Genomic DNA, 14,765 nt, shown 5'->3' with positions numbered 1-14,765 from the left:
TTTTGTCTGTGATATATGGTGTCAAAATGAATGCCCATTTTAACAAAACTTCATGGGTGAAAGGAATTCTGTTTAAATTGTTTTTGCCCAATTGCTGTCCAAAACAATTTGTTGTTACATTCAATTCTTATTTTACATGCAAAGAATACAAAAATTTCAGAAAAATAATTTTTGCTGCTACCAGAATACAAATTATTCTGTGTTTTCTACATTAACTATATACTTTCCATTCCAGATGTGGCAACAACTATTGTGCCAGTCATCGTTACGCAGAGTCACATGACTGCACATATGACTACAAGACTGAGGGGCGCAAGCTTCTAGAACAGAACAACCCTGTAGTCAGTGCCCCAAAACTACCCAAAATTTGAACCTGCCCACCCACTTTATTGTTGTGATAAATTTTCTACAGAATCTGTTATAAGTTCATTTATTATCTTAATTATATTTTGTTATTGACATTGTTGTTGTTGATTCACCCGTTTTCCTTTTATCATGTAGATGTTAGAGATTTATTTTGTTCTTTTTTTTAAATCTTAATGCATAATGAAATGATAAAGCAAAATCAAAATTACTTACAATTATTATGTTGTTTTTGTATTTGTTTAATTAGGGTAAAATCATGTATTTTATGTGGGTGTGTAAACCTAGACATACATTTTAAAGACTTCAATTGTTATACTTTACTAGAAGTGTTTCTAAATTAGCCCAAATTAATATAATTTTAGAAACACCAAATATAATTGGTAGCTTTATACACTGCCCATTCCTGATTGTCTGTGAAGTGTTTGAACTGATGCAATTTAGGTGATACTTTGTACTGCAGTAACAATGTTGCTTGAGTTTAATAAAATAAAAAATCAAGAAGAGTTTATTTTGAGTTTGTGTGGTACATTTAACACAAATATTTTAAATTGATAACTTCAAGCATGTTTTGGACTAAGATCTTACAAAATAATTTACTATTTTGTAAGTATCAGATAAGTTATACCTTGTCACCCTTATGAGAAAGAATAGACTTCACACATATCTTCAATGAAGCCAGTTGTATATGAAGACTTTTATACCATCATATTTAAATAGGGTACCAGTCATGAAATTGTGAGCTTGATATTTTACATAACATATTATAATACAGTACTTCTAGATGTGTTTAATGAATTGTTTTTGTTTACTTCATAAAGTGTATACACTATGTTTTGTTTTTTTGTTTTATTCAAAAATAACCGATTGATGCTAATCATTTTTATTGATAAACTCATAAAATCCTATTATAAAATAACCAATTAATGAATTAAACTAATTTGTTGAATGCACCTATAACACATGTACTTTTAGTTGGTGGTAATCAGTGACTGTATCAAATGAATTGTGTTGATTTAAAATGAATTTATTATACTCTGTATTAAGATAAGATATTAATGATAACTTAGACAAGATTTTACATAGAAGTGAGTTGTTTATATAATGTAACAAAAGATAAAGATTTTATCAATTATTGTTTATGTATTCTGTAAAATTGAAATAGGTTTTTGCATATGCAAACATTATTTTGTTGTTATTACTTATAACATACTAAAAGTGACCATTATAAATTTGACTCTGTTGTGGCATATAGCTGTTTAACTATATTTAAGTCCTCTTTCGAAGAAGAGGGAGTATATTGTTTTGATGGATGTGGGACAGTCAGTCTGTCAGTTTGTTAGAAGGCCAGTTTGTTTCCGATCAATAACTTGTCAAGGAATTGACCGATTGTCTTGATACTTCGCATGTGCTTTCGCCCTTGGACAGTAGATGACCCCTATTGAAAATGGGATTATTTGGTCAAAGGTCACTGTCACAATAAGTGTGAAAATCGTTTCTGATCAATGAATTGTCAACAAATTGAAAGATTGGCTTGATACTTAGCATGTGGATTGGCCTTGGACAGTAGATGACCCCAATTGAAAATGGGTTCACTTGGTCAAACGTGCATGTCACGGTGGCATTAAGTGTTAAATATGTTTCCGTTTGATATGTCATCAAAAGATTAAGTGATGGGTGTCAAGGCCCTGTTTGGAGTAGGGCATCCGTCTCTGACCGCAGAGCCTTTTATCAATTAACCTTATACTAAAAAAAAATTAAATTCATCGTCTGTTTTCAAATCTTGATGTCAAGTGGTGAGCATTATATGACTAATGGTGCTGATAAGGTACCAAACAATAAATTTCAGGTCTATATCAGCTACTAGTGTGGGAATGGCAGTCATGGTGGAAACTAATCTGTACTTCTGTTGAAAACTAAACTTCTTGCTTTTTGCACTTCTGGTTAGACTATAAGCTCAGCTGATATATGTGCAAAACATATTTTTGGTGCTAGGATTGGACTGTGGTATCTTCTGTATGCTTGTCTCACCTGTTGGTTCCCTTTGAAATGAGCAGCACCGACAAGTGTGATAGTCACTTCCTTATTTACCATGCTCTTTTCTATTTTTGTCGTTGAAATAACTGTTTGGTCATTGTAAGTCATTGTAATCAGTTCTTCTTTTAATCTTTATGGATGTTTTACCATTACATTATATAGGATATATTTAAAAATGACATTTTAATTTTATGTTTTTAATAAAATTGTTATTTAAATGGAATAAAATGACATATCAATATTATTTATATAACCATGAGCTTATGGATTGTATTGAAATTCATAGATTTCTTATGCTAGTAAGTTGTGTATCTTCAAAATTCAATATTTACATAAATATTACATGATATATGAACATAATATTCCGTGAGTACTTAAATATACAGGTTTTTGCTTTGGTCAGTGAGTGAAACTTTGAACTGGAAAATTAAAATGTTTAGTTTGTAATTTATGATAAACACATATTTACAAAATATTAATACCATTCATAATAAGCATTAAGTCTATCTCTGTCTATATGTATATTAAATGGGAATAACCATGTGAACACTTAATGTGATTAAATTGTAACATTTTTTTCTATTTCTTGGTACATTCCAATGTTGGTTATTCATTCTTACTTATCTACTTGTTTCACAGTGTTAAATATTACACAATTATTAATCTACTTAAAAAAAATTGTGTGTTTGTCAGTAACAAATGGTTTAACAGTCATTACTGTCTAGTTATGCATACAATTCAGATGCGTTTTATAAGTTCCATGGCTAAAACATCCCAATCACTAATATGAACCAGCATATGAGCCACTAAAACATACCAATCACTAATATGAACCAGCATATGAGCCACTAAAACATGCCAATCACTAATATGAACCAGCATATGAGCCACTAAAACATGCCAATCACTAATTTGAACCAGCATATGAGCCACTAAAACATGCCAATCACTAATATGAACCAGCATATGAGCCACTAAAACATGCCAATCACTAATATGAACCAGCATATGAGCCACTAAAACATGCCAATCACTAATATGAACCAGCATATGAGCCACTAAAACATGCCAATCACTAATATGAACCAGCATATGAGCCACTAAAACATGCCAATCACTAATATGAACCAGCATATGAGCCACTAAAACATGCCAATCACTAATATGAACCAGCATATGAGCCACTAAAACATGCCAATCACTAGTATGAACCAGCATATGAGCCACTAAAACATGCCAATCACTAGTATGAACCAGCATATGAGCCACTAAAACATGCCAATCACTAGTATGAACCAGCATATGAGCCACACTCTGGCAAACTCGGCTTATTGCATGTCTTATGGCTAATGAGGGATGACACTTTACGCTGATATGGAATATTTGATTTAATGGAAGTCTCTTATACAGAAAAAATCCCTTCTGGACAGAAAGTGTCCACCCAGATTAGCCTGTGCAGTTTGCACAGGCTGATCTGGGGCAATAATTTACTCACATTCATAAAGCCTGTTTTTCCCAGAGACTCGCTTATCATTTATTAAAAATGTTAACATCATTTACATGGGACAAAATATATAAGTTAACCATTTGAAAACAAGTTTTTAAAGGTTCTTCTTAACTGTGGCTATGCTACAACAGAAGAATATAGACACAACTATGTCGCTGAACAGCCTGTAAATTGCTCTAAAACTTTAAACTATTTTCGTTTTTTATATCTGTTTATTGTTAAAAAAAGGAGCAAGAAGAATTGTTTTAAAGTATTCCCTGTTAATATAATTGTGTAGTTCACTGGGTTTAGAAATTAATAGTTTAAAGTTTTGTCTTAAATTCGATTAAAGTTCATTTAAAAGTTTATAGTTAAAAATGTTCATAAGTAAATCAGTCAATCTTGTTTTATGGTTATGGCATACTGGTCAAAGACTGTGTGCAAGTTATTCAGGAAAATTCGACATCAGGACCACCTGTAAAAAGGTATCATGTAATGCATGTAATCATGATAATGTTTGTTATTTTCTATCTGTTTTTATCTCATTGTTTAGTGCTTAGCTGTGATATATATAGACATTTATTAAATTCTTTTTAAGTGTTACCAGTGTTATAAGTATTGGTCGACAAATGCAGATACAAAGAAAACTTTGTCAACAGTATTGTACATACATGTATATGGAAAATGTCATTTAAAAAGACAGTTCTCTCAAAAGTAAGGCCAAACCAGTAAATAATTCAAATGACATTATTAAATGAGGAGATCATTTGATAAGTGAACATCATTCTTTTGTCATTCTGTGCAAAACGTGTCATGGTGTGGATTTTACAAGCAGTAACATTACTGCAAGAATTGTACAATATGCTTCTCTTTTAGTAATTGTGGTATGTTATTAGTGTCTAAACGTTCACATTTTTTTCAGGGTAGACAATTATGTCTGCTTGTTATTAGGACGAAATGCAGTGATTATTATATCATGCACAATGTTATTGAGTGTGTAATTAATGGAAAATTAAAAAATTAATAAAATAATCAATAAACAACTGTTTATGTGTTGATTTTCCCCATACCTGTCACTTCAGGTGTATTTTTCGGCTAGCTAGGTTATTGCAATAATGACCTATGGTTTGATAAGAAGCATCAGAAAGAAAAACAGGTGGTTAATAAGGCAATGATCAACACTGAGCCAACATTTATTTCGATTTTTCAACGAATGTATAATAATATGTTATAATTTGTCTTTATACTATTAAAAGTGTATGCATTTATGCTTTGCCATTTTCCGCGAAAAACATACATGTGTAAATGTGATATCAACACATACAAACAATTCAAAATGATGTCACATGTATTGTTTAAAAAATTCACATGCCGGATCATTATTATTAAAATGCAACTATCGTTAGTGTATCATAGTGGTTTGCGAAGTTCAATTGCATATCTTAAGTACAGTGGCGCCGGAGCTGGGACGGCAAAAATGAAATTTCGGCAAAGACCTTTTTTCAGTTTTTTTCATTTCAATACCCGTATATTTGAAAATATCTTTACCACGAAGCAAGGTAATCACGCTTTCGCGGTTATGACACATGTATTGTTGATTGTCATCACCCGCCCGCGGTAATGTACGTGTCAATTATGTTGTTAATTGATCGGTCTCTTTTATAACAATAATCCCTTTCTTCTTGAGTATTTAAACCTGGGAATTTTAATTTTCGGTATGATATAAGCCTTTGCTTCTTTTTATTAATATATAGGAAAGTATGACATGAAGCAAATGTACCGATATCCAATAGCCATACATAATCACTCATTAATTATCACAAAATTAAAGATACCTCAAGGTACCTGAATTAATTATAATAACTTAAAGTAAATCGGTTATTCTAAAAAACTTATTAAATGATTTTTACCACTTATTTGCGTTATTTCAATATGTCTATTCCAAACCAACCAACGAATATCAAATTTCCAAAACGGAATTTCGGGGAAAAATCCCGAAGAACGTTCTTTTAACCCAAAGTGGGTTTCCAGACAAATGGTTGCCGGCCATCGTTCAGTATTCAATGTAAAAATGACCTTGTGGTACCTGTATGGTTGTCGGTCAGTGTTAAAATTACACACAAAAAAACAACTATTAAGAGAAATTACCATAATTGATTGCGATAGCGTTCACGTTTGATTGTCCTGTGATATTGTAGTTGTATGTTTCATGCGATATGGTAATATTGTTACTGTACATATATGAATAAAAATATATCAAATAAAACTGAATACTAGCATCTTAATTCGACTGTTAACATATGTTTAATCAGTATTGACGTTACATGCTATTGTGTCGCCTGCTACAAAGAAGCTGCGACATATAGAGATCACTCCTCCATCGTCTGTCTGTCTGTCACAACTTTTGTCATTCAGAATATGCCTGCAATAGACGTATATAAGGCCAGGTATCAGGTATAAAAACGCACCAGAATGCGACATTTGATGCTAAAATTTGAAACTATTTCTGGACCCCCACCAACGCAAGGGGGATATCCCCTCCCATACCCACCCCTCCGCCGCCACAATGTCAATTTGCTTCCGACGCCCCTGAGTGTTTGTCTTAAAATTTCAACGGTATTACTAGTAAGTAAGTATTTATTATAAATTAATGTTGAATAAAATACAAAGTTTAATGTGGATTTTTTTCCCGCACATGTTCATTTCAACGGAATTAAGTATGTTATTATAAATTAATAATTTAAATTGAATAAAATACTAAGTTAAATGTGGAATTTTTGACCACACATGTTCTGAGTACAACAAGACTTCGTATATTGCCTACGGAGTTTGTTTGCGCGATACTATCTACCTATCTATCTATACTGTCTAACTCCCCTTGTGGGTATTATTCACAGGTGCGCAGTCAGTGCAAGATAAAAGTGTTAAAAGTGAATAAGTGAGAAAGATAAAAGTATGTTCGATTAATCATGCATGGTGAAGTGATTCAAAGTTGAAGCTGATAAAAACATGTCTCTCGGAGTTCAAGGTGCAGAAGGGGAAAGCAGGGACCGCTTAAACCCTTCAAGATCAGGATGTAATACTGTAGTGGCAGGGAGGTTGTTCCACATCACAATAGCACTTGGAAAAATGAAAACTTATAATAATTTGCAGTGGTATGGATCTGCCTGAAAGAGAGGGAGTGCATGTGACGAGTGAACCTGGTGGGTCGCTCGATATATGATGGTAGCGGCACGGCTTCTAAACCTTGAACAATTTTGAAAAAGATTATTAATTTAGTGTCATTTCGTCTGTCTTGTAGGGTCTGCCAACCAAGTTCCTGTTGCATGGATGTGACACTGTCATATGGAGAATAATTATGCTCGACCCAGCGGACTGCTCGACGCTGTACATTTTCAATTTTTTGTGTAGTTTGTAAAGTGTGAGGACTCCATACGGAAGAAGCATATTCAACCTGTGGTCTAACTATTGTCTTGTATGCCAGCTGGCGAATGTTGGAATTTCTTGTCTGTATGTTCCTGCGTAGAAAACCAAGAGATTTATTAGCGTTATTTGTAATTCTATTTATATGGGTGTTCCAGGAAAGGTCTTTTGAGATGTCCACACCTAAGTATTTTGCATTGTCAACAGTTTCTAGTATTTGTCCATGGAGTCTGTAATTAAAAGAGAATTTTGATTTATTTCTGGTTATGTTTAAAACTTGGCATTTACTTGTGTTGAACTCCATGCCCCAAAGATGTTCCCATTTCATTAGTTTATCTAGATCTTTTTGTAGAGTATGGCAGTCATGCATATTGTTGATTGTTAGATAAGCGGCAGTGTCATCTGCAAATAAGCGAACTTGAGAAGTAATAGATTTAGGTAAGTCATTTATATAAAGAAGAAAAAGTAATGGACCAAGCACAGACCCTTGTGGTACCCCAGATGTCACTGGTACCTCGGATGATAATTCTCCATCTAGAGCAACACGTTGAGTACGACCTATAAGGAATGATTTGATCCATGAGAGAGTATCTTTATCCACACCATGTTCCTGTAATTTAAAAAGCAGTTTAAGATGGTACACTTTGTCGAACGCTTTACTGAAATCAAGCAATTTTAGATAAGTTTGTTGTCCAGATGACATATTTCGTGCCAGGTCATCAATGAGTTGTAGACGTTGTGTTTCGCAGGAACGCTTTTCTCTGAGTCATAAAGTATGTTATATTTATTGAAGTGAGCTGAAAGATTTGAGGAAACTATATGTTCTAAGGATTTACATAAAATACAGGTAAGAGAGATAGGTCTGTAATTTGCTGGGTCTTCTTTGTTTCCTTTCTTGTACAGTGGTTATACATTTGCAGATGTCCGTACTTTTGGTAGAATTCCAGAGTCCAATGATTTCTTAAAAAGAAGTGTTATTATGGGAGAAATTTGTGTACTTAATTCTTTAAGAACAAGAGGTATGATGTTTCTGGAATGCTGCCTTGTCTGGTTTAAGATTGGATAGCAACTTCTGCACCCCATTGACACTGACTGTGATCTATGGCATTGTTGGAAATTTTCTGAAAGATGAAGATGAAATTTCATTCAGATTTCTGAAAAAAGAGAGACATGATTGAGATAGGGTAAGGGGGGACATAGGTGTGAAAACAGATTGGAACTGTTGGTTCAAAACATTGGCTTTTTCTTGATTCACAGATGTTGAATTTCCTGAAACATTGTCAAAAAGAGTAAGATATACCTTGAGCGTCTTGTTTGGAGTTTTTTAAGATAGTATACAGTTTCTTCGAATTAAAAGTGGATCTGTCTTCTTGAGCGTCAGGGTCTTCAATGGCTTAAATCGACTCGATATATTTATTATAAGCAGTTTTAGTATTTCGTTTGATAAGGTTTTTAATATTGAGAAACATGTTATTGTAATTTGGCGCGACGTCGCATGACGTCGCTGCGCAAACTGTAACGTCATTATAGACGTCACTACTATTGTTGTTGTTATTGTTGCTTTAACGTACAAATAAATAGGTCGAACCTGGATTGAATTACGTTTCTTTCAAGTACATTTGCAATAACTATACGATCGCCGACATTGGTGCCGTGAGATAAAAGAATACGAGAATGAATTTGCAAAAACTACAAACGCTCCGAGATGGCAATAAACGGGTTATTCAGCGATATTTGGACACTCTGGCAGACGCCTATACGCTATCGCTCATGGAATTTATTGCCACACTCGACGCTCTGGAGAAGAAAATCACGCAAGTTTCGTTGCTCAACGAGGACATATTGTCAAAATTGGATACAGAAGGCATTGAAGAGGAAATATTAGCCACCGACGCGTACATGTTGGAAATCGACATCAAACTTCGACGTTGCGCACGGTACGAAGTGAGAAAGAGGGCGGCCTCCAATCTTCAAGTGTCGTTACAATGCCGCGATCCGAACTTTCGGTTCACACACCAAGCGCCCACTCCGCGGAACCCATCAGTGAGAAACATGCACAACTAAACCTACAGAACAACAGCCAAACGCTAAGTGATATTTCGTATGTTTCCAACTCTTCACAGTACCACCGACTTCCGAAACTCTCTCTGCCTACATTTAATGGTGATATTTTACAATGGCAAACATTTTGGGACTCTTTTGAAACAACTGTGCATTTAAATACAAATCTATCGGACATTCAGAAGTTTAGCTACCTGAAATCTCTGTTGGAATGCGACGCGTCTAGAACTATTGATGGTTTCGCTTTGACAAACGCTAATTACAAACGGGCTATTGAACTGCTGAAAGAACGATATGGACAGCAACACAAAATCACCCACGCAATTATGCAGGCACTGCTTCAATTACCGACTCCTCTCTACAACCTGCAGAGTGTTCGAAGTTTTTATGACAAAATGGAGACACACATCCGGAACTTGGAATCCATCGGCCAACAGCAGGACACGTATGGCGATCTGCTTGTTCCGGTTATATTAGAGAAGCTACCGGCAGACATTAAGCGAAACCTGGCCCGAGAACGAGGAGATACTAACTGGAAGCTGTGTGACCTCCGCCGCGCTATCTACAGAGAGCTCGACATCATGGAAGCCGGAAGTGCATCGTATCCGGAAGTCGCCCAGTTCATGAAAACTGCGTCATTCTACGCAGGGACGAACCACGCTAAGAAGGCTAAATTCGACAAGAGCGAATCCTTGAATGTGAAGAAACAAACATTTTCTTGTCCATTCTGTCACGAGAAACACAAACCCACAGAATGTTCGAAATATTGCAGCCCTTCCGAGCGAATAAGCGTAGTCAAAAAGGACAAGCTGTGTTACAATTGTCTAAGTAAGCATCAAGTTTCACTTTGCAGATCGCGTGGTCGTTGTCAGCAGTGTCACCGGAAACACCACACGAGTATCTGCAACGCCAGCAGCGATGACAAAACTAGACATGAAAGCACACCGGAAACATCGTCTTTGAGACCGGAAGCTACTGTTTTCCACTCTTCTATGAAATACCCACACTCTGGTGTTCTTCTAAAGACGGCAATTGCTACTGTAGGTATCAAGGAGACGGCCGTCGATGCAGCTATCCTCTTCGACGAGGGCTCCCAGAAGTCTTTTATTACGCAGCAGCTGGCAGACCAACTACAACTTCCGGTTGATGGTATTGAAATGTTGAACATTGCGTCATTCGGTGGAATCACAACGAGAGTCCAACACGTTAATCGCAGTACAATTTACGTGAAAACAGACAACGGAATGATCCCATTGAGCGTCCTGGTTGTTCCAACAATAGCGAAACCCATTGACACAAGCCTCGTGTCAGTTGCAGCAACATTTCCCTATCTCCGACGGTTGAAATTAGCCCAACAAGTCTCAGTCGATTCAATGCTAGACATTGCCGTTCTTATTGGCGCAGACCACTACTGGGACTTGGTTGAAGACACTGTTATTCGCGGGAACGGTCCTACAGCTGTGAAGTCAAAGCTAGGCTACCTACTGTCGGGTCCTGTTCATACGGGGACTACATCAAAAACCACAGGCAAGAGTCACATGATGAACGTGATCGCAACCCGCCCGCCGAACGACTCAATACTTGAGCGATTTTGGAAACTTGAGAGCATGGGTGTCACGTCAGATGGTCAGGACCAGAAAGAGCTGGACTACATACAAGAGTACCAAGACAAGTGCATTGCATTTCGTGACGGACGTTATGAAGTCAAATTACCATGGAAACAAGACCACGCACCATTACCCACGAACTTTGAAATTGCCCTAAAGCGGACAATGGGCACTATTCATAGACTCCGTCGTGAACCAGAAATGCTTCAACAGTATCATGAAGTTATCAAGGAACAGGAAAGACGTGGTTTTATAGAGAAAGTTTGTGTCGATAAGGAGTCACCGTCTCAAACAGTCCACTACATTCCACACCATCCAGTACGGAAAGACTCATCTACAACCCCTGTTCGTGTAGTCTATGACTGTAGCTGCCGAAAGTCTGCAAGTCACCCTAGTCTAAATGATTGCTTGGAGTCAACCCCGCCTCAACTGAATGACTTGACAACGCTGCTTGTACGATTTCGAATGCAAAAGTATGCCGTTACTACAGATATAGAAAAGGCATTTCTGCACGTCGGCCTCCACAAAAATGACCGAGACATGACCAGATTTCTTTGGTTCGAAGATCCTTTCGATACACAGGATAAAGTCGTAGTGTATCGCTTCAAAGCTGTGTTGTTCGGCGTGACCTGTTCACCTTTCATTTTGAACGCCACACTTTTAAAGCACCTACGCCAGAACAAAGACTGTAACGCTGTAAACGTGATTGAGCGTGATCTTTACGTCGATAACGTCATTTCGAGTTTTGAGTCTGAAACGAAAGTGTTGAAGTATTTTCATGAATCTAGAACGTTGATGTCAAAAGCTGGCATGAACCTTAGATCGTGGTCGTCAAACAGCGAAGCACTTCAGAAAGTAGCTTTACGGGAAAACGTCCTAGATGAAGAAGACGTCACCAAGGTTCTCGGTCTACGGTGGAAGACGGAAAGTGATACAATGCAGTTTGTCATAAGGAACATTCCAGAAGTACCTGAGGTCACAAAAAGAATGATACTGAAGTTTTCGTCTCAGATCTTCGATCCTCTTGGTCTACTCAGTCCTGTTACAGTGAGGGCTAAGATTATGCTGCAGGATATTTGGAAAGGAAACTATGATTGGGATACGCCTCTGCCATCTGCTATTCAAACATCGTGGTCCAACATTGCTGCTGATCTCAACACAGCAACGGAAAAGACAGTCAAACGCCAGTTCCTATCCAGCACGGATGATGGCAAAGAAACGAAGTCACCAAAAGAGCTTCATGTGTTCGTTGACGCTAGCATGAAGTCATATGGTGCGGCAACATACGTATCGAATGGGACAGGTACATGCCTAGTGATGGCGAAAAACCGGGTTGCACCGCTGAAATCGTTGACATTACCACAATTGGAACTAATGGCTGCCTTCGTAGGGGCAAGGTTAGCTGCACATATTCAGCAGGCAATTATGGCGGACAAGATAACGTACTGGTCTGATAGCCAAATTGTTCTTCAATGGTTATCAAGTACAAAGGTGCTGAAACGATTTGTCGCAAATCGAGTGTGTGAAATTAAACAACTGACTAAATCTTATGAATGGAGATATTGCCCTACGAAAGACAACCCTGCTGACCTCTTGACACGCGGGATATGTTCTGAAAACCTTTTACACAACAGGTTGTGGCAAGAAGGTCCTCGATGGCTTAATGACAGAGGTCGTTGGCCGACATGGATTCCCAGCAATTCGCATGTTAACACAGTAATGAACAACGCAACAAAGAAGTGAAATCTTGAACTCAAATATTTTGAATGTGATTGACATAACGAGATACAGTTCATACAAAAAGTTACTTCGTGTGACAGAATTTGTACTGAAGTTCGTAGCAAGATGTAGACGAGAACTTGAACAGAACGCATGCAGTGGTTTGTCAGTACAGAATGTATACAAGGCTAAAACCCTATTGATTAAGCATTGTCAAGAAATGGAGTTTCGAAATGAAATTACTAGCTTACATTCCGGACAAAGTAAATTACCACTAGTAAAACAACTCAGTTTATTTCTGGATGATCGTGGGATTCTTCGATGTCGAGAGGGATACACAATGCGCCAGTTGACGAAGACGCCAAATTTCCGTTCCTGTTGCCTAAGAAGCACGTGCTCACTCGACTCATAATCCAGGAAACACACGCCCGCCATTTTCATGCAGGAGTGAATGCTACAGTAACCCATTTACGACAGAAGTTCTGGGTTCCCGCGATCCGTCAATGCGTACAAGCCACCCTTCGCCAGTGCGTCACATGCCGCCGCGTTTCCGGGAGACCATATGTGGCCCCAGACCCACCCCCATTACCGAAGGCAAGAGTTCAAGATTCTGCGCCATTTACAGTAACAGGAGTGGATTTCACTGGCGCTCTTCACATTAAACAGACTACCGGAAGTGACATGAAGGCCTACATATGTCTGTTTACATGTGCTTCAACGAGGGCTGTTCACCTAGAAGTTGTTACCAGTCTGTCAACAGAATCATTTCTTCAAGCGTTTAGAAGATTTACAAGTCGGAAGTCTTTGCCTAAAATTATGATTACTGACAACGCCACAACATTCATCGCAGCTTCTAGAGAGCTTATGAATCTAAGATATTCAACCTCAGTTCAAGACACACTGAGCAACCTAGGAGTCGAATGGCGATTCATTCCCCAGAGAGCCCCTTGGTACGGTGGGTGGTGGGAGCGTCTTATTGGACTTACTAAGACAACCCTAAAGAAGATACTCGGACGTGCCTACATCAACCTCGAGTTATTACAGACGATCATTACGGAAATCGAGGCTGTCATTAATGATCGTCCTTTGTCAGACACGTCTTCCGCAATCGATGATCCGGTTCCTTTGACGCCTGCACATCTACTTTACGGTCGTCGCATTACGTCACTTTCGCATGGTGAGACTTCTTGCGTCACTGATGGACTATGGACACCAGCGAGCCATGACACTATACACGCTATGGCTAAGAAGAGAGCGCACATCATCCAGCAGTTCTGGGGTCGCTGGAAGAAATATTACCTGACAGCCATTCGTGAGCGACATCGTGTATCCGGAACCAACGCCCAGACGATTCGGGTCGGTGATGTCGTCCAGATACATGACGAGACATCGAGATGTGATTGGAAAATAGCTTGTAGTGACTGACGTGTTGACCGGAAATGATGGACTTATTCGCGCTGCACGTGTGCGCACAAGCAATGGTCTGTCCACAAATAGACCTATAACAAAACTATATCTACTCGAAGTGAGCGAGTTGACAAACAATACTCAGTGAAAATAGTCTAATACGATAGACATTGAATAGTGTGGTGTAATTTCTAATCAACATTGACATGTATTATAAAATAGTGTTTATGTTATGTTAATATTATGTAAGTATTCACTTTGATTTCTTTGCGCGGCCCCGAGAATGTCGTAATTTGGCGCGACGTCGCATGACGTCGCTGCGCGAACTGTAACGTCATTATAGACGTCACTACTATTGTTGTTGTTATTGTTGCTTTAACGTACAAATAAATAGGTCGAACCTGGATTGAATTACGTTTCTTTCAAGTACATTTGCAATAACTATACGATCGCCGACACTGGTCTTATGTTTTCCATTGTTTTTAAGTCTGAAATAAAGGTTATCTCTTTTTCTCATTAGTCGTTTTATCGGTTGTGTAATCCATGGTAGTGATCTTCTTGTACCTGTAGTTTTTGAGGGAATAAATTGTTTAATACCAGTTGATATCTCATCTGAAAAAATTGACCAAAGTTCTTCTACCGAGGTACTTTCACCTTTTTCA

At 37.7% G+C, this 14,765-nt stretch overlaps 1 protein-coding gene across 2 annotated transcripts in view; it reads left to right on the top strand.

The window, feature by feature from the left end:
* The window catches only part of LOC127866311 (uncharacterized), a 61,229-nt gene that overhangs the window by 19,167 nt on the left and 27,297 nt on the right, over positions 1–14,765 (top strand). The window contains exon 6 of one of the 2 annotated variants that reach the window (XM_052406779.1): positions 236–4,931. The exons of the other annotated variant lie outside the window; for it this stretch is intronic. Within the exon in view, the coding sequence (XP_052262739.1) occupies positions 236–371 (136 nt within the window). The 3' untranslated portion in view covers positions 372–4,931. Of the gene's footprint in view, positions 1–235; positions 4,932–14,765 lie in introns of those variants that run through there. 2 annotated transcript variants of the gene reach the window in all.

This window comes from Dreissena polymorpha, chromosome 2, assembly GCF_020536995.1.
Source record: "Dreissena polymorpha isolate Duluth1 chromosome 2, UMN_Dpol_1.0, whole genome shotgun sequence".
NCBI lineage: Eukaryota > Metazoa > Mollusca > Bivalvia > Myida > Dreissenidae > Dreissena > Dreissena polymorpha.
Note: the sequence above shows the minus strand (reverse complement) of the source record. Positions and strands in the feature narration are given on the sequence as shown.